The sequence below is a fragment of the Aquarana catesbeiana genome, linkage group LG03, assembly GCF_042186555.1.
Source record: "Aquarana catesbeiana isolate 2022-GZ linkage group LG03, ASM4218655v1, whole genome shotgun sequence".
Taxonomy (NCBI): domain Eukaryota; kingdom Metazoa; phylum Chordata; class Amphibia; order Anura; family Ranidae; genus Aquarana; species Aquarana catesbeiana.
Genome location: NC_133326.1, coordinates 201,839,921 through 201,860,047, shown reverse-complemented (window position 1 = coordinate 201,860,047; position 20,127 = coordinate 201,839,921). Strand labels below are relative to the sequence as shown.

The window sequence follows — 20,127 nt, the reverse complement described above, 5'->3', positions numbered from 1 at the left end:
CCTCTGTGGTTTTTATTTTTTGCATTATAAACAAAAAAAGGCCTTCAATTTTGAAAAAAAACCCCAATATTTTTTACTTTTTGCTATAACAAATATCCCAAATTTTTTTTAAAAAACAAATTTCTTCATCAGTTTAGGCCAATATATATTCTTCTACATATTTTTGGTAAAAAAAATTGCAATAAGTGTATATTGATTGGTTTGCACAACAATTATAGCGTCTACAAAATAGGGGATAGATTTATGGCATTTTTATTATTTATTTTTTTTTTTTTTACTAGTAATGGCGGTGATCTGCAATTTTTAGCAAGACTCCATTTAGATGAAACACGTTGGGTTTGCTAGCCAGCTCCATACATTGCAGTATATCTGTAATCACATTTTATCTGTACACATCTTGATGATGATGGTACCTTTTTTTTAAAAATAAACCCCCCTAATGATCTACACCATGTGGAGGCGTTTTTTCTTTCTATGACCCCTATTGTGCAAGCATCAGTCGGACGAGAATTCCGTGTACCTCGCCAGGTTGCTGAGTGCATCGCCAGGATTGCGGAGTGCGTCGCCAGGTGACCTTGACCAGAGTTCTAGTTTTCTGTCCCTAAGCCCAATTGACTCTCTGCCGCTGGCACGTGGGTCCAGAACCTATACCGTTCTATACTATCCAAATCTTTACCTGTACTGCTCTATACTATCCAAACTTTCTGCTAAACTGCCCTATACTACCCAAACCTTCACCTATACTGCCTTATACTATCCAAACCTTCCACTATACTGCTCTATACTATCTAAGCCTTCAACTATACTTCCCTATACTATCCAAACCTTCCTCTAAACTGACCTATACTACCCAAACCTGTCACTTTACTTCCCTATACCATCCAAACCTGACCTTATACATTACTAAACCCTATACTGTACCCTCCTGACCTCCCCTCTACTGTGCCCTCCTGCCTCCCCCATACTGTGTGCAGTCATACATAAATACAGGCCGCTAAATGGCTGGGAGATGCATTTATTACGGGGGCAGTGTGTACAGGGAAAAAGAGTCCATGTATACAGGGGGCAGTGTGTAGAGAGGGTGAGACAGTGTGTGAATTTAATTTGGGATAATTTCTTGGTTTTGTGTATTTGTTGTGTCTAATTAGACTAAAAAGCCATGCCAAATATGTAGCATTATTTAGCCACACTCACTCCTTGCCACTGCACGCATAGTACGCCACAGGTCACGATCTCCCTGGTAGGGCCCCTAGTGCATTGCTTTGCCCAGGGGCCCATGATGTTATTAAGATGGCCCTGTGCAAGGGTCATGGAGCTGAGTTAGACTTTAAATACATTTTTCAGGGGCCAGTTCACACTAAAAAATGCACTTCTGATGTGTTCCAGATGCTTTTTTTTGCTTACAGTTCACACCACACGCTGTTCTGTTGCTTTTTTAATGAGTTTTGCTTTGTTCCAGTACAATTCTGTGCAGAAAAAATGCAGCATGTTCTACTTTTTTTTCTGCACTGGAAACTGACTGGAACTGATTGCACTGGTGTGAACTATGGCCATTGGAATACATGGAAAACCCTGTGCATGCATTTTTAATGCAGAAAAAAAGAGCACTGCATCTGCTGTGAACTAGCACTTAATCTTTTAAAATTTGCATCTTTGATTAAAATAACACCTACAATAAAGCTCCTTGTGCTGGCACTTCCTGTTACAGAGTAACAACATTGTGTCTCTGTCACTCAGTTGTTCTCCTGTACAGTCACCCTCACATTCCAATGCACTATGCCCAGTCCTGTTCCAAAGTTGTTACTAACAGGAAATCTACCCTGAGAAATGATGTGCATAAGTTCATGGAGTACATGCAAATAGGCAGTGGCTGCAAAAAGGCTGCAGGAGACCAGCAGTGCTGAGATGAAACAACGGAAGAATAACAGGTTAAAACAGTATTTTATTTTAAAAAAGGAAGAAGAAATAGCAATTATTTATGGCTCAATGTTTTAGCTAAATGTCATCCAATTAGGGTTTACATTAATGTATGTGATATGAATACACGGAAAAAGTACTGTACAAAACTATGCTGTTTAACAAAAATAGTATATAGAGGATGTCTTTGTAATTATGTATACATTTTGATGAGTATTTTCTGACCCATTTATCATTAAAAAGTCTGATTTTGTAGGATCCCGGAAGGTAAGGGGGCTTGTCACACATTATCTGCACTCTTTCAGAATGTGTGGCAAATATAAAATACTGTCTAGCCAAGCATTACTTAAAGTGCATCTAAAACCAAGAACAGAAAATAAATACACTGCAGCTAACAGGGTAGATTTGGTGGCTGTCTAAATTTTCTTTTTCTCAGCTCTTTTTCCTTTATTTTTATCTAGTGATCCTGCAACTGGGGACAGCACTGTCAATTATAGGACAGCAAGGGTATTCGCACTAAAGAGCACCCAATCTCTACTCATCTCTTTAATTTGGGGGTATTCTGCAGTTCAAAGAGCTGAACTAGGCAGACACTGCTTGAGATTTCAGTGAAGCAAGGCACATGAAATTATGAGCTTACAAGATTTCTGGCAGAACCAACAATTTTTTTTTTACTTATCGAATATGTAAACAAAAAATTATAATGATTTAGAATGTTTGACATATTTAACAGGCTAAAAAGGGGGGGGGCAAAATAATGAATCATTGTTGGGATTTTTGGCACATTTGAAGGTAATGTGGACGACTTACAGAGTAGCCTAATGGAAACGTGTAAATATATCTTGGAATCAAAACGTGAAGGCATCACAGTTGTTTGCTTATTTCTATATTTTTATTAAGAATGCGCACATTAGCAATGACTATTTTTTTTTGTAATCAGACTGGTAATGGTCGAAACACTTTTACAAAATGTCCTCATTTTGCAAACATCAATGTCTTACATGCACACAAAGTACTTCAAATATAAAACACTACTCAGAAGGCAGTGCAAAACATTTGCCATCATTTAATTCTCGGTATCCTGGAGCGAATTCATGTTTAAAAATAATAAGGGGAAAAGATAATAAGTTTGCTGCCCTTACAAATAAAACCGGTGTTAACATTCTGTAAAGTACATTAGAAAATTAAATATGGAAGCAGGTTAAATGTTTTGGGAACTACCACCTTTTTTTGTGCTCCACTTTTCATAAATCAGCCACACTTAAATACTGCAGATCTAACACAACTGACTTAGCCACTTGCATTTTTGTTTTTGAAGAGTGTAGATACATCAACTTTGCTTGGTCAAAGTCATATTGTCTTTACTAACAAATATTTTTTTATTTAGAATTCATTTTTATTTTGTACAAGTCCCTAACTATGAATCATATTTAAAATGTTGAAACGAAGTTATAATTACATTTTAAATAAACAATAATACTAGTACAAAAAATAGAAGTGTTTCTATACAACTGCTTAAGACACATGCAGGGATAATTGGATTTCGTTTTTTTCATGCTCATCAGTGGAAATAATTATTGAAAATGGCCACTGTAATCTGGCTCAATATACTGTAAGTATAGAAACTATAGAGGCTTTAGCTCAGTTGCAAACTGAAATTAATGAATCAAATAAATGTTAGAGATTTGTGCTGGTGTTATAAACAATGTATTAAATTATGTAATATCACACGGCTTTTGGAGGTTGTCAGGGATAATGGAAAAGGTTTTGTTCAACCTGTAGGCTACCAGATGGCTTACAATTTATTTACTGTATGTCATGCAGACTTATAACAATACCTATATCTATTTATATGTTTCAAGGTACACATAAGACCTTTGTCAAGTTCAGGCCATGATGAAATGGCTCTGCCCGTACTGTGACTATGTTCTTGTAGAGAATACACAGCTGAGCCAACCCTTTAGAGGTTGGAACTGAAATTTTTCAGCAGGTGGCCTAAAAGTTCATTGACATTGCTTCATGCCTCAGTGCCTTCTTTACTAACAAGGAACTAGGATAGGTAGACTTCTGATGAATCCTGAATATAAAAACAGATGCTGATAATATGTGAAAATGCCAGAAACTGTTTTGGCTTTAGTGACAACTCCTTTCTGATACTACATACATGGTATTCTACTAAAGAATGTTTCGCTCTATTTAAAGACAAAAGAAATCAACAAAAATATAACAAATACAAATTTTCCATGATTTCCCTAATCATTTTAGTTTTCAATACTGCAATTTTAAAAGTAAATTACAGACATAATAGTGTTAAGGACATCATTTCAAAATAGTTTGATTTTCAGTTAACATAAATATTTGTTTAAACCACCTAAGAAATATTATGAAAAAAAAAGATAATAAAAACATTTTCTGTTTCTACGTGGTAATAGGTATGTTCAATATTGAGCAAACAAGCTCTGGTCTTTAGCAAACAAATCCTAGCATTACAATGTCTAGCTTGTAAGCAGCTCATTTGACATATTACACCACTATATTGGTGTAAATAGCTAAAGTTTACATACAGTGAGTATAGAAAAAAATCACCCCCCTTGAGGCTGGGTTCACACCTCCGACAGATGTGGCTCTCAGCAGGGGTCCGGTGCATCCTTGTTTTCCATTTCAGGGACGAATCAGGGCCGAATTTTTGCCTGAATTCAGCCCTGAAACAGAGCCAAAGATGCACAGAACACCTGAGCAAGCTGCTCCGCGGCCGCAATGAAGATATGTGAACAATCTTCACAATCTCCTGTCATGTGAATTGGATGCGGGGAGACCAGCATCCAATTCGCATAGGTGTGATCCCAGCCTTAAAATAATCCCATTCTGTTGTTTTGCAGCCTGAAATGAAGACATGTTTTTTGTTTTATTCAGCTGTATTTACTTATAACATCCAAGCGAAAGATATACCAACAATATGTCAGAAAAAATAAAAAATCAAACACAGATACACTGAGTTGGAAATAGGATAACCCCTCTCCTAAAAATGACTTGTAAACTCAATAAGGTAAAGCTAATCACCTTTTCAATGGCACACAAAGCCATTTGACTTTCAACTGTGATCAGCTGTGGTCATTTTGATTAGCTCAGCATGAAAAGAGCTGTCCTGGAGCATTTCAGTCCATGCTACTGCAACTGAAGAAAACAATCAACTATGGATGACAAGGCACGGTCAAAAGATCTCTGGGATAAAGTTGGGGATAGGCACATTTCAGGAGATGGATACAAAACAAATTTCAAAGACTTTATCAATGCCTAGAAGCACAGTGAAATCTATTATTAAGAAGTGGAAGGTATTTGGTACAACAAAGACCCTCCCTGGATCAGAACGTTACTCCAAACTGGAAGAGAGAGCCAGAAGGAAACCGGTCAGAGAGGCTAGAGGCCTACAGCAACTCTGTTGCAGTTGCAGGAATTTATGACAAAGAGTGGTCATTCTGTGCAAGTGACAACAATATCACAAATTCCCCACAAATGTGGCTTGTATTGGAGGGTTGCAAGAAAAAAAAGCCACTCAACAAAGGCCGCATGCAGTCATGACTGAGCTTTCCAAAAAACGCACCTTGAAGATTCTGAGGCCACATGGAAAAAGGTTATGGTCAGATGAGACTAAAATTGAATTATCTGGCCTAAACACCAAACGATATGTCTGACAGAAATCCAATACAGCTTACCATCTAAATAACACAATTCCTACAGCAAAGCATGGAGGTGGTAATATCCTGTTATGGGGGTGGACTGGAGCACTTGTTAGGATAGAAGGAAAAATGAATAGGGGCAAAATACCATCAAATTCTTTAGAAAATCTGCTGCCCTCGGCCAGAAAGTTGTCAATGGGAAGGCTGTTTACCTTCCAACATGACAATGACCCAAATCACACAGCAAAAATGACCACACAGTTGTTGAAGGAGAAAAAGGTGAATGTCCTTACATGGTCTAGTCAGAGCCCAGACTTAAACCCCACTGAAAATCTGTGGAATGACTTGAAGACTGTAGTCCATAGAAGAGTGGGTAAATATTGCAAAGTCTAGTTGTACAAAGTTAGTAGAGACATAAAGGCTGTAATCAAAGCAAAAGGTGGTTCAACAAAATACTGATACAAGAGGGTGGTCCTTTTTCAAACTCAGTGATTGGGTTTTTTATTTATTTTTATTTTTTCTGACATGTTGGTGTTATATCTTTTACTTGGATGTTAGAAGTTGCACTGCGCAAATACAGCAGGATAAAACAAAAACTGTGTCTGTCTTCATTTCAGGCTGCAAAGCAACAAAAGGTGCTTAATTTTAAGGGGGTGATTCTTTTATAAACCCACTGTATAACTCTTCTTGATCGGTTGCTTGGCATCATCATACCTACTGGGGTTGATTTACTACAGGCAAATAGATCATTTTGGAAGGAGAATTTCTCTTAGTGAATGTGGTAAAGCTCTGCTGACTTCCATCATCCAATTATGTGCAAGCAAGAAGACAGTTTATATTTTCCTTGCACATGATTGGTTATTATTTGGAATGTCAATATTCACTAAGTAAAAGGAATATTTTCCTGCAAAGTGAACAGCCTATTTGTTTTTAGTAAATCAACCCGTATCACAATGACAATAGCAGAGAAAAATATATCATGGTTGTATTTTATAGGTTTTAATGCACTGCCATGAGTTAAAAGGCAAAAGGGAATAGAGGAGCATTAAATATGTCTAAATTGTCAACTATCACAAACAAAAAATTAATAAACTGAATTTAAACCACTGAATAAAATGTTATATCTGTGCTAAATGTATTAAAGTTAAAAATCAAATCAGTGGAAAATAGCAGGCAAAGAATAAAAGCCTATTTTTTTTTTTTTAATGTCATGGCGACTTCAGTTCTATATACCAAATAGTAACTTGCCACATATACAGAAACAAGCTCAGTTTCTACCATAAATACATTAACAAAAAGAACTGAGGTTAAATGGGTAGAAGTGAAATACACTTTCTTTACTTAGTATTTAGCAGTACTGGGGCAAGGTAACTGAAAGAAACTTCCAAGCAGCATCGTCAGTAATATATTAGAAAGATTTTAATGCTTACTATATTTACATTTCACAATTTCAAATGACTAATTTTTGAAATACAAAGATCTGAATAATCCTGACTAGTGTAATTCAAACTTGATGCACTTATTTAGATAACTTTCAGAACACCTGCCATGATAAATTGGCCGAACCAGAAATGGGAGGATGCCATTTTCCTTTAGTTCTACCCTGTAAATTCTCTGAAAAATAAGTTTCTTTGGTATGTGGCATGTATACAATGGGCCTGGTCTATCAGAATTTACACCTAAGCCTCTGTAGATATGATTCCTTGTTATTTTGTGAATTTGTGAAAACGATATCACTGCAATAAAAAAGCACAAAAAGTATTTATATTGTACATATTCATATAAATCACTAATAAGGAGGGAGGTTTTCAATTGTTGCCTGCTCTGAATCAGGTCATTTCTTGTAGTGATTGGGGGCATCTGCAAAAGCAAACTTTAGTCTGTAGGCTTCAGCCAGGAGGACGCTGATATCTTCATTCCCCCAGTGTGCGGTTGGCAAATTCTGCAATAGGATCAATAATCCCTGGAAAACAAATGAAGAGTACATATTAAAAATCTTTCATATGTGCAGGTAGTGCCTTGATGAATGAGCATACCTAGCATGTGTGTTGATATATGCCTAATTTTTAGTTCGTACATAAACCCAAACATGCCAATGCTCTAAAATTGGATAAACCTTCAACAGCATCCTAAGTAAAAAAAAAAAAAACTACTGCAGTGTAATGATCTTTTATTGAATTTACAACATTATAGCCAAATAGATTATCCTGAAAACTCCAAGAAATAATTTGTTCATATGGAAGTGAAATTTGTCATAGCAATGATCTGAAAATATTTCATCATATTTCTGTATGTGTAAAATATGTTTGCTTTGCAATAAAAAAAACATGACAAACAAGACATAAAAAAGAAGCCCCGTCTAAAAAAAAAATATAAGAGAATCTATAATGAATATTAAATATCATCCACTTGCACAATATGGATGCAGGAATAGACTTGTGGGAATAAATATTATGTGATACATCAACCCTGAAATTATAACAATTAATCCCCTCTGCGTGTGTATGTATTTCATTTTACAATATGTCATCAGCCAGAGCTACAGCCTTGGAAAATCATTTATTGCTAGTGATAACCTAGTAAGTTTTGCCCATTCAGATGCATATATTTTGTCAGGCTAACATATTTGTAAATGATTACCATTCAGTGGTAAGGAAAATGAACATCACTGGCAAAATAGAGAAAGCCTTCTCATTTCTCCAGTGTCACTTTAGGTAGAAATAACCAACACTGAACAAGTAAGAAAATCAGGACCTCTGATCTGCAATTCTTTTTCTGGGTCAGCGACAAACTCTTGAAGCCAAGCATCATAACAAGCAAGTAGCATAGGACACTAGGTTAGACAACACATTTTAAATCAATAAATTACATAGCACTGATTCTTTTGGCTGCAGCACATATTTGGGAACAACCAGTTACCAGTTTAATTTCCACAATTCACATACAAATGCCCTTACCTTGGTAATAAAAATGCACACACACACTGAGACCTATTTGGGTGGAAACCAAATAAGTCACCAGTATGTCTTTTTGAATTGCGGGAGGAAACTGGAGAACAAGCAAGCTCCACGCAGATCTTGGTGGGAACAGAACCAAGTTCAAAGAGCTGAAAGACAGTAGTGCTAATTGGGTAACACAATTATATTTCTTTTACACATCACCCAAAAGTGATTTTTTAGTTTTATCGTAAGTGGAGCCTGGTGATCTGAGTAACCCTATGGCATATTCTCTTGAGGACTTCCATAGAAAGATCCATATTTCCTGGCTCAGTTGTCATCAACTTGGAATGTCGATTGTTCTCATTAATCTTTGGACAATCCTACTGGCTTCTGTTTCAATGTCATTAAGAAGATATTTAACCACTTCCCGACTGCAGGATGCCATGTGTCGTCCTGGAATGGAAGTGGTAATACCGGGATGATGCCTGCAGCTACAGGCATCATCCCGGTATCTATCTTTTCAGCTGGCAATTCCATCTCTTGTAAAAGCCATCCTTGCTGCTGATTGACTGCTGGATTGCTTTTAGAGGCAGCAGGAAGGGACGTCCCCCCTCCCATTGCCCAACGGCGCCTCTTCAGGCTCTTTCGTGCCATCGCCGGGTTACTATAGAACTGGTCATGAACAGGATTGGTCCCTGGCCATCTCTATGATCCTGGGGGGCTGGAAAGTATGTCACTTCCCACTTCCGGCTTTGGCAGATGTAAACACTGACATTTTTCCCCTGGAATGCAGAGATTGTTTTTTTTTTTAATCTCATGCTTTCCAAGAGAGAGGAAATATCTGGGGTCTTATTGATAAGACCCCAGATGTCTCCATAAAGAGGACCCGTTGTGCCATTTCTCTTTTACAAGCGATATTTACATTTCTTGTAATAGCAATAAAAGTGATAAAAGTGAGAGACCCGATGCGTGTGGCCAGTGGCTGCAATGCCTGCTGGCCACCCGCGATCGTGGGCACGAGAGCCAGAACAGGGATCTGTGTATGTAAACACACAAATCTCTGTTCTGACAGGAGAGGAGAGACAGATCTGCTGTTCCTAGTAATTGGGAACAGCGATATCAGAGCAATACCAGTCAGTTCCATCCCCCCACAATTAGAAACACTCATGAGGGAACACATTTAACCCCTTGATCGCGCCCTTGTGTTAACCCCTTCCTTGCCAATGACATTTATACAGTAATCAGTGGCTATTTTTAGCTCTGATCTCTGTATAAATGTCAATGGTGTCAAAAGTGTACGATCAGTCCGCCTTAATGTTGCAGTCCTGCCAAAAATCGCTGATCGCCACCATCACTAGTAAAAAAAAAAGCACCATAAATCCATCCCCTATTTTGTAGATGCTATAACTTTTGCGCAAACCAATCAATATACGCTTATTGCGATTTTTTTTACCAAAAATATGTAGAAGAATACATTTTGGCCTAAACTGATGAAAAAATAATTTAAAAAAAATTTTGGGGATAGTATAGCAAAAAGTAAAAAATATAGTTTCTTGCTCAGTCGGTCTTTTTTTGTTTATAGCGCAAAAAATGAAAAACACAGAGGTGATCAAATACTACTAAAAGAAAGGACATCAATTTTGTTTGGGTACAGCGTCGCACGACCACGCAATTGTCAGTTAAAGTGACACAGTGCCGTATCGGGGAAAATCTTCCGGGGCTGAAGTGGTTAAATACACTTTTTTTCTAATACCAAAGAATTTGCACTTGCTTAAAAACTGTAATTTTGATGAGACTGGAAATGAATGAATAATAAAAAAAAAAAAACCCCTCCAAAACACGAATGTGAGCTGGCAGACATGGCAAGACATAAAAACATCTGTAACTTGCTTCAGGCTGTTATACTTGTAGCTTTATTTTGAACTGTAAGCATGATTAATTTACATTGATTTATGTGTTACAGTGATCAGATGTCGCATTCTATTCACTTTTTGCTTACACTCAGCTGTGAACTAGAAAATTTACCAGGTTATGAGCAAAAAAGCAATGGCATTATATAACTACATTATTGTCTCACACTAGTCGGCAGGTAGTGGCTGCAGCCACAGCAACAGTGATAGCAATACTTATAAAGCCAAAGTTTACTATACAAGTTCTGCATACTTTGGAAGGGTCATGCACGTGTAAACTTTTGCGCAAACCAATCAAAGTACGCTTATTGGATTTTTTTTAACCAAAAATATGTAGCAGAATAGCAATTAGTCTAAATTGATAAAGAAATCTGATTTTTAAAATTTTTTTATTGGGTATGTTTTATAGCAGAAAATAAAAAAAATTGTTTTTTTTTCAAAATTGTCTGTCTTTTTTTGTTTATAGCGCAAAAAATAAATGCAGAGGTGATCAAATACCACCAAAAGAAAGCTCTATTTGTGGGACAAAAAGGACATCAATTTTATTTGGGTACAGCGTTGCACAACCGCGCAAATGTCAGCTAAAGTAACTCAGTGCCGTATCGTAAAAAATGGCCAGGCCAGGAAGGGTGTAAATCCTTCCGGGGCAGAAGTGGTTGAGGCCCATTGTGAGTCCCGTGCACCTCCATACTGTTTGCATTTAAAAATAACAGCTGGCTATTGGCATAAGATGGACTCAGGTCTGTGGTACAGACACTGCCAGCTGACCTTTTCCTTACATTGTATGGGCAGAAATAATTCTGAATTGCTCTGAATAAAACAAATACAAACTTGTAATAAAGTAAAATACAAACTGGTGATAAATTAATTAGTGAAAAATAAATTAATAAAAGTTCATACAAGGTAATATAAAAGTCCAACACCATATGAAGAATCCAAGCTGCATCTTAAAAGATGTGTCATAGCTCCACTTACTGAAGAAAAACACACCACATGCCCTTGTACCTAGTAAGGATGTCAAATTACAAGAGGACGTTTATTCCAATAATAAGCACTTAGAAACAATGTAGGCAAAATGCCTCAGCCAGAACTCCAAACCTCACAAAGCTGCCAAAGTATCTGTTCCTGCCCCTTTTTCTAGAAGCAGCACATCCAACTGTCAACGAAGATCTACAGTTAACTAAAAAGTGACACAAAGCTCTCACTGCTTAACCCCTGTAGATGTGCCCTCCTCCTTAACATTATAAATAACAACACTACTAGAACGTCTATAAATTAAATATATTTCATAATAAATAGCACTATTTTTTAAAAGGGAACAGTGTTAAATGTCATAATAATACTGTTTAAATGTAAAATGTTATAACACCCTTCTACCAAAGATATTACCTTTATGTAGCATGCTGTTCGGGCTTTAATTTAAGGTATAAATCAGTGGTGTGGTTGAATGATTTCTAAGATGTATGCTTACTTTGCTAAAACCTAAAAAGAAATAACTTTTCTCCTTTTCAGAGTTTCTTTTTCAATTCATTTTGCTTTATATTACTATGACCTCTATAGTTCTAGGGTTGAATGCAGCGCTCCAGCATTATGGTAACTTACTGACTAAGCTACACACTCAATTTCAAAATCTAATTTAGGGATCCAAGTTCAGTAGATAAAGGGTGAATGAAACTGTCCAGACCCCTGTCTTATAAAATGTTAAAGAGATGAAAATTGTATTTGTTTGACCTCCACAGATAGTAAGGCTGTAGCCTGAAAATAAAATCCGCTAAGTACATTTAGGTCTGCTTTTACAGCCACCACAATTATAGACAAGGCAAAAGACAAAGAAATCTCTTTGGCAGGACCTACTAACCTTAGTAAAGCAACAATCAGATTGAATTCTTAGCATTCTCTGGACTTCACATACTTGTGATTCAAAAACAGTAACAGTAGAGTGACTCTTGTGTGCTTCGATCATTGAGCCATCTGATGATGTTAACAGTTTTACTCATCTCTGCATGCCTTAGAAGGCTCACAAATGTAGAATATATACTACCAAATGCCTTCCTCCATAATTCAAGCCCCCCGGTTTACTGGCTTAGAAAAATGTGAAACACATCTTCATCTGACTTTTCCATATTTACAGAATGAGCAGATGTGAAAAAAATGCAAGTGTGTTTAATATTATGGAAGAACAATGTAGCAACACTGACTGTCTCTGCCTGATATACTGGGCCCTCAGTATTCTTCTGGTTGATCTGCAACAGATTTGGGCTTCCACTGTGCTGGCAATATCTGACAGATTATGCATATATTCACATATGTTCATTTTATTAAATCATTTTTAAACCAATAGTTGGACAATTCTTGGCATTCTGTACAGATAACAAGATTTTTTGTATATAATAAATTAAAATAACCTTCCTCTAACTAAAAAAATAAAAGATATTTTGGGGCAAATTTTGCATGGTAACATAAAATCCTAAGTTATAACCACGTTATAACAGTGGGTCCTTTACTTCTGTATGTTTGATTAATTTCAAGCTGGTATAGAAGCATGCAATGGACTTGAATATCCATTTAACATGGCAGGGGTATGGCTAACTTACCTGACCTCTACCTAATAGATGCAGGTAAGTTGTACATAATGCACTCATCTTATCTCCTTCATAGGACCCCAGAAATGCAGAAAAAAACCATCATCATTTGTCTAGCATTTTGGGTTAGGTCATCTTCATAACCAGATGTCACTGATGCATAAATATTCAAACCAAAAAGTTACACCTTTGTATAAAAATGCCCCTTGATATATAACAAGATAATAAAAACATTATTAGAAATTCTTACAGACTTGCGTTTGTAGAGATGTTTTAACTACTTCCTGTCCGCCCACAGTACATCACTGTGGGCAGGCTGGATCATGTACATGTACATCATTCAGTCTGCTGTGGGTTGGGTGTGCGCATGTGCACACCCCCTACTAATCCACAATGTCACTGGCTACAGTGGGATTTTTTCAACAGGTCTCGGCCAATGATTTATGGCTGAGACCTATTTATTGGCTGTAGCCAAAACAGCACAGAGTCCTGTGTTTACATACACATAGGGCTCTGTACACAGATAAGCGATCTGGCTGTTTCAGGGAGAAATAACAGCTAGATCTGTCACATTAAGGGGTACAGAAAATAGTAAAAGGGAAGGAAAAAAGGGGTAACAAATGTCAAAATGACTCAAAATGGTGCCATAATTGACAATATAACAAGTCGATGTTATGGCAGGTGAGTAAACAAATAATAAACGAAGAGAAAGAGCACAGAGTAGGAGGAGGAAAGAGTAGAAAGAAAGGAAAAAAGGAATGGAACGTTGGCTACAGAATCCATTATTATCAAACCATAACGTATGTAAAGACTGCAGCATCACAGTAAAGGACAGTCCCAGCTGATGTATTTCTGGAGAATATGGGTCCATATCGTATAGAGAGGTCCACAGAAGCATTGTATCAAAACATTGCCAGTTCATGCAAGAAATCTCCTAAATTTGTTGGAAGAGGAATAATGGAGCCACACATACCACAAAATGTTTTTTCCCATAGGTCCATTTCCCTTACCTGCATCTCTTCCATAAGCATGAAGTTGTTAAGGGTATCTACCAACATGTTTAGAAGGGGGGGGGGGAACGTCGGTTTTCCAAAATGTAGTAATAATAAGCTGGCGTGCAGCCAAAAGAAAAAAATCTGAGGAGATTTGTTTTCTGAGATTTGGCCGAGCCTGGAAGGACAGATAAAAGGGCGAGGAGGGGATGAGAGATTCATCATAAATCTCATTGTAGATCTGAAAAATCAGTTTCCAAATGGGACAGAGTCAGGCACATTCCCACCAAACATGTAAATATGTTCCTCTCTCTTGGTGACAGCGCCAACATGTATCGGTGGAGGTCAGGTGGATCCAGTTGATAGAGACTGGGTCTTTATACTAGCGGAAGAGTAATTTATCATTTTTTTCTTGCGCATAGCAGGGGATTGAAGATTTGTGCATAAAGGTAAATGAGGTGTGTCAATCCCCTAGAGAAATCTCCATCTCCAAATTCCCAGACCACAGCCTTAAGTGGGTAATGCACCATGTGTATGGGAAAGGATTTCTTTATAAATCAACAACAGCATGTGACGAGGGATCTGAGAGAGACTACACAGTCCCTCAAAAGCAGTTAGAGACCTATAAGCTTGTCCTGACATATAAAGACCTACAACACCTTGTAAAACACAAATTCGTCAGCCAGTCAGTAGGGTGGGCAGAAATCCCATTTGTTAGGCACACAGTTAAACCCTTCCAGCCAGTGTCATTAGTACAGTGTCAGTGTACAGTATTATTACTGATCACAATATTAGTGTCACTAGCGACATCAGTGTCAGTTAGTGACCCTCCCAGATACTAAATTTACAAAAAATGTTTTTTTCTTATTGGATATGTTTTTTTAACGGAAAGCAGAAAATATTGTTGATTTTATTTTTTTTTTAATTTTGGTCTTTTTAGTTTTAGTTTATATAATAAAAATGAATAAACCCAGTGGTAATCAAATACCACCAAAAGAAAGCTCTATTTCTGTGAAAAAAAATTAAATAAACTTTTTTGTACAGTGTTGCATGACCGCACAATTGTCAGTTAAATTACAGCAGTGCTAAATAGCAAAAAATTGTTTGTCATGAAGGGGGTAAAACCATCCAGAGGTCAAGTGGTTAATATATAAATATACATAAAGTCTAACATACAAAGAAAAATAAAAACAGGTAAAGATGTGGTGGCGATTATGAAGTCTTTATTACATAGAAAAACATTATTCAACTGTTGCACTAGGCCAGAACTCATTTTGCAAATTTGCTGCTTGGAGAGGGCAAAGCATCGGAAAAAAGAAGCCAGAAGTAGAATGAGCACGGACCACAAGCATTGAACCAACTGTACTGTTGTGCTCTGGTCCATTTTACAAGAGCTGTATCACATAAAAGAAAACATGAAGGCAATAAACATTTTACACTTGTCTCCCGCTGTCCTTTTCAGAGATAATTGATGGATTTCTTCTGTAATTTTGCAAATGGCTTCCTCTTTGCTCCTTATGGAGGAAACCTGTAACTTGGCCCTACTCGCTCCCTATCTATATATTTATTTTACTGCATATCAGACATGCTGGCAAAAAGGATTTCAAACCACAAATATTCATATTGTTGGTCAAGATTTACCCCTTGCTCCTACCACTGGAGAAATTTACAGCTGTCTCAAATGTATGGTGCAAATGAATGACCAATGTTAGATAAGTCAAGCAAACCTAGGTAAGGATGGGTTCATACCTATGTAGTTTGCTTTGGTCCATTTCTGCAGTGGTTTTTGCTGTGCATTTTTTGCACGTGTTTTTGATGCTTTTTTTACGCGTTTTGCATTTTTATGCTTTTTTTTGTTGGACAATTTGTTGTTGAGTGGATTAAAAGACACAAATCACAGTAAAATTGTGGTAATATCGCTGCAAAAATGCACAACATGCTTTTTGGAGCTTCTCCATTGTAGTCCATTGAACCAAAAATACACAGTTTTGCTTTTAACCACTTACCGACCGCCGCACGATGTACATCCAAACTTTGAACGGGGATATCATTGTATGGCAGCAGCTAGCTGCCAAAATCCCAGTATCCCCGTTTTCGTGCGGCGGCCGGCTTTCAGATAAAAGTGGTCCCTGCGGCAGATTCGCCGCAAGATCACTTTTATCGGTGGCAGGAGAGGGCCTCCCGCCGCGATCCGGTGCCCTCCGCCGCTTACCAGAGGCGTCGGTAGCGGCGGAGGCGATTGCATCTGTCTCCGTCCTGTGCCTGGAGACGAGTGAGGCTAAGATGGCGCCCACTCATCTCCATGACACTGCTGGGCGGAAGCGACGTCAAAACGTCACTTCCGTCCATGCCTCTTAAAGGCACATTTTTTCAATGTCATTAAAATATTGTAAAATAAATAATAAAAATAAAAAAAAATGTAAAAAACCCCCCGTCCCGACGAGCTCGCGCGCAGAAGTGAACGCATACGCGAGTAGCGCCTGCATATGAAAACGGTAGTCAAACCACACATGTGAGGTATCACCGCAACCGGTAGAGCAAGAGCAATAATTCTAGCCCTAGACCTCCTCTGTACCGCAAAATATGCAACCTGTAGGATTTTTTTAAACATCACCTATGGAGATTTTTGAGGGTAAAAGTTTGATGCCATTCCACGAGCGGGCGCAATTTTCAAGCGTGACATGTTGGGTATCAATTTACTTGGCATAACATTATATTTCACAATATAAAAAAAATTGGGCTAACTTCACTGTTGTCTTATTTTTTTATTCAAAAAAGTGATTTTTTTCCAAAAAAAGTGCGTTTTTAAGACCGCTGCGCAAATACGGTGCAAAAAAAAGTATTGCAACGACCGCCATTTTATTCTCTAGGGTGTTATAAGAAAAACCATATATAATGTTTGGGGGGTTCTAAGTAATTTTCTAGCAAAAAAAAACCTGTTTTAAACATGTAAACACCTAAAATCCAAAACGAGGCTGGTCCTTAAGTGGTTAAAGAAGTCTTTGACCCTTACCAAAAACACAGCAGTTGTAAAAAGAATATATGTGAATGTGTCCCATAGGAAACCATGTTAAACTGACTGTAGTGCGTTTCTGCAAAACGCATTTAAAAAAAACACATAGGTGTGAACTGAGCCTAAAGCTTTTAAACAAAGAGAAAAACAGGTTTTGGCAGAAACTGGAACAAACTGTCTGCAATATAACATTAAGGTAAACTAGCTCCTTCCTACATTTGCAATTGCATTGCTCTCGGATTTATTCTAGTATATTTATCAGACCACAATTTTTAAATTCTTAATAAGATTTGCAAATCCTGACATGTATAAATGCTTTCTAAATCTGTCAGCTCCTATTGCTGTTTCATTCCCATAAAACATACTAATTACATGCTGCTGCCTGTTGATATATGCAGTTTAATTCAGTAAATTAGAATTTTAATGCTGACAGCTAATTAGTAACAGCATAACTTCATACTGTTCTAACACATACATAGACCTTCTAACAAGTGCACTGACCCACAAAGAATGCTGAGGCTATGTTGCCCTATAGTAGTAGTTTGTAATATAGTTCTGAGGCTAAAGTGTAATGACAAGTTAATACCAAACCCACAAAAAAATGTAAATTTATAACAACATACCATATAAAATAGCCATTTGCTAGGAAACCAATTGACATTTACACATCCAATGTAAACTAGACATAGTTATAGATTAATTGTGGGCACTGACCACAGGCTAAGGATATGGTCCAAGGCTTTTTTGCAACTTGACAATAATTCATCTACTTGTCACAACTGTCCATGCTATATACAATGTTTAATTTTTTAACATTTGCAGCGGAATCTTGTATGCAATTCCAACACAACTATTCCATTGTGAAAGTTGGCTTTAATGTTGTTTTTGTAGCTGCTTCAACAACAAACAATAGACCATACTCACAAGATAACCCTTGACAAACTCAACTGATAGGGGATTTGAAAATCAATTTATGTCTACAGCCAGCTGAAGACTGCAAACACTATAAAGGCTGACCAAAAACTGGGAAAGAAACAATCACACAGTATGTTTGTTCCCTAGCCAGTCACTGCGAGCCTACGATACAAAGCGGAGATACAGTATGTATATACAAAGGGCATCAATCAAATATTGATGGAATCCTAAATCTTTATTCACACCTTTTTCTCTACTACACTGATTTAAAAGGTACACATATACTGCACTGATCAATTCCTAAATGGATGTGTAGCACAGTGGCTTAGTGGTTAATGTTCCTGCCTTGCAGCACTGGGACTTGGTTTGAAAATTGGCCAGGACGCTATCTACATAAAGTTTGCATGTTCACCCTGTGCTTGTGTGGGTTTTCCAAAGTTGAATGCCTATAATAATATATAAGGATTTCTCCTTCCATCTGGGGAATGGAGCTCTGTGTAAAAGCGTATTTGCAGTGCACTCTCTGCTCCTCTTTTAAGTAACTCAGTGGCCTGCAGAGATGTGACTAGATTATGCCAGTACACATAGGCGTGTGGAACCTGGACAGGTGGCTGGAGTGGAACATAAGGGACCGGTCTGTATTTTCTTCTGCAGCAGCTGAAAGTAGGCTTCTCCTCCTCTTCCTCATGCCGATATTCAGCTGCCAAGGGAGGAAAATACAGGGGATTGGTACCAATGTATGCCACCCCTCTTGTCCCAGTTCCTTTTCTTTCTGCTGCTCAGGTCCCCCTGTGTGCTCACCTGCCCCCCCCACCCCCATTGTTTTAGGATGGCGAGTGGGGAAGAAGCCAGTTAATATGTCACAAAGGCATATATGTTGGAGCTTTGAGGTGCACACCCTAATACAATAGGCTGCGCACACCTATGCCAGTACATTTAGCCACCAATCTATGCTGCAGCCACAAACCAGTTACATTTAGATTATATTTGCTCTGATGGATCACCAAAACGTACCAATAACCATTGCAAGAAAAGCTCTGGGAAACCCAGTTTAGCTATAGAAGCGTGTTATTTGCGCTGCTGGGTTTCTTGAGAAGTCAGCTTAATCAGGCCTAATTATGCTACAGTTGTGGTGGCAATCTAGTAGGTAAAAAGCAACTGGGCTCAGGATGAGCGGAACATAACTGTCCAGTAAGTTCTGCACAGGCTAAAATGTATTTTGTGCTTTATGTTTTATTTTATTTTTTGTGGAAACATTGCTTATTACTTAACTGCTTGTGTTCATTTGCTGATTAAAAAACAATGATGCTGATTGCAGTTAAAACTGAACTGTTGAGTGGATTCTTACTACCTGTCCAAAAAAAAAAAAAAAAAAAAGGAAAAAACAAAAAAAACTTAGTAGCATCCCTTTCACTGTCTCTTATCAATACACTGTTTAGTGTGGGTGCCAATCTAAACAGTCCATTCAACTTATATCCAATCAGGTAAGCCCTTGAACCACAAAGTGCGTGAAACATTTTGCTGATCTAAGAGATCAAAAATCTAGAGAAAAGCAAACCTATATAAGCAATGAGAGATATTTCTCTCTCTCCACACTTAAGCTAGGTTCCTCTCCCACAACTCATTTCACTTTTCCTGACCTGTACCTAATTATCCCTCCAAGTTCCAGTTTGCCCTTAGAGTTTCCAGACTGGTGTCTATTGCCCCGTACACACGGTCGGATTTTCCGATGGAAAATGTCCGATCGGAGCGTGTTGTCGGAAATTCCGACCGTGTGTGGGCTCCATCGGACATTTTCCATCGGATTTTCCGACACACAAAGTTGGAGAGCAGGAGATAAAATTTTCCGACAACAAAATCCGTTGTCGGAAATTCCGATCGTGTGTACACAAATCCGACGGACAAAGTGCCACGCATGCTCAGAATAAATAAAGAGATGAAAGCTATTGGCCACTGCCCCGTTTATAGTCCCGACGTACGTGTTTTACGTCACCGCGTTTAGAACGATCGGATTTTCCGACAACTTTGTGTGACCGTGTGTATGCAAGACAAGTTTGAGCCAACATCCGTCGGAAAAAATCCTAGGATTTTGTTGTCGGAATGTCCGAACAAAGTCCGACCGTGTGTACGGGGCATAACTGTTATTACTTGTCTGTACACTTTCTATCTATGTTCTGTTCCT

The 20,127-nt window shown here is 37.8% G+C and overlaps 1 protein-coding gene across 2 annotated transcripts in view; it reads right to left on the bottom strand.

The window, feature by feature from the left end:
* Window positions 1–1,922: 1,922 nt before the first annotated feature.
* The window catches only part of TBC1D22A (TBC1 domain family member 22A), a 919,143-nt gene continuing 900,938 nt past the window's right edge, over window positions 1,923–20,127 (bottom strand). For both annotated transcript variants that reach the window (XM_073619716.1, XM_073619714.1), the window contains one exon: window positions 1,923–7,557. In XM_073619716.1, the coding sequence (XP_073475817.1) occupies window positions 7,429–7,557 (129 nt within the window). In that variant the 3' untranslated portion in view covers window positions 1,923–7,428. The remainder of the gene's footprint in view (window positions 7,558–20,127) is intronic.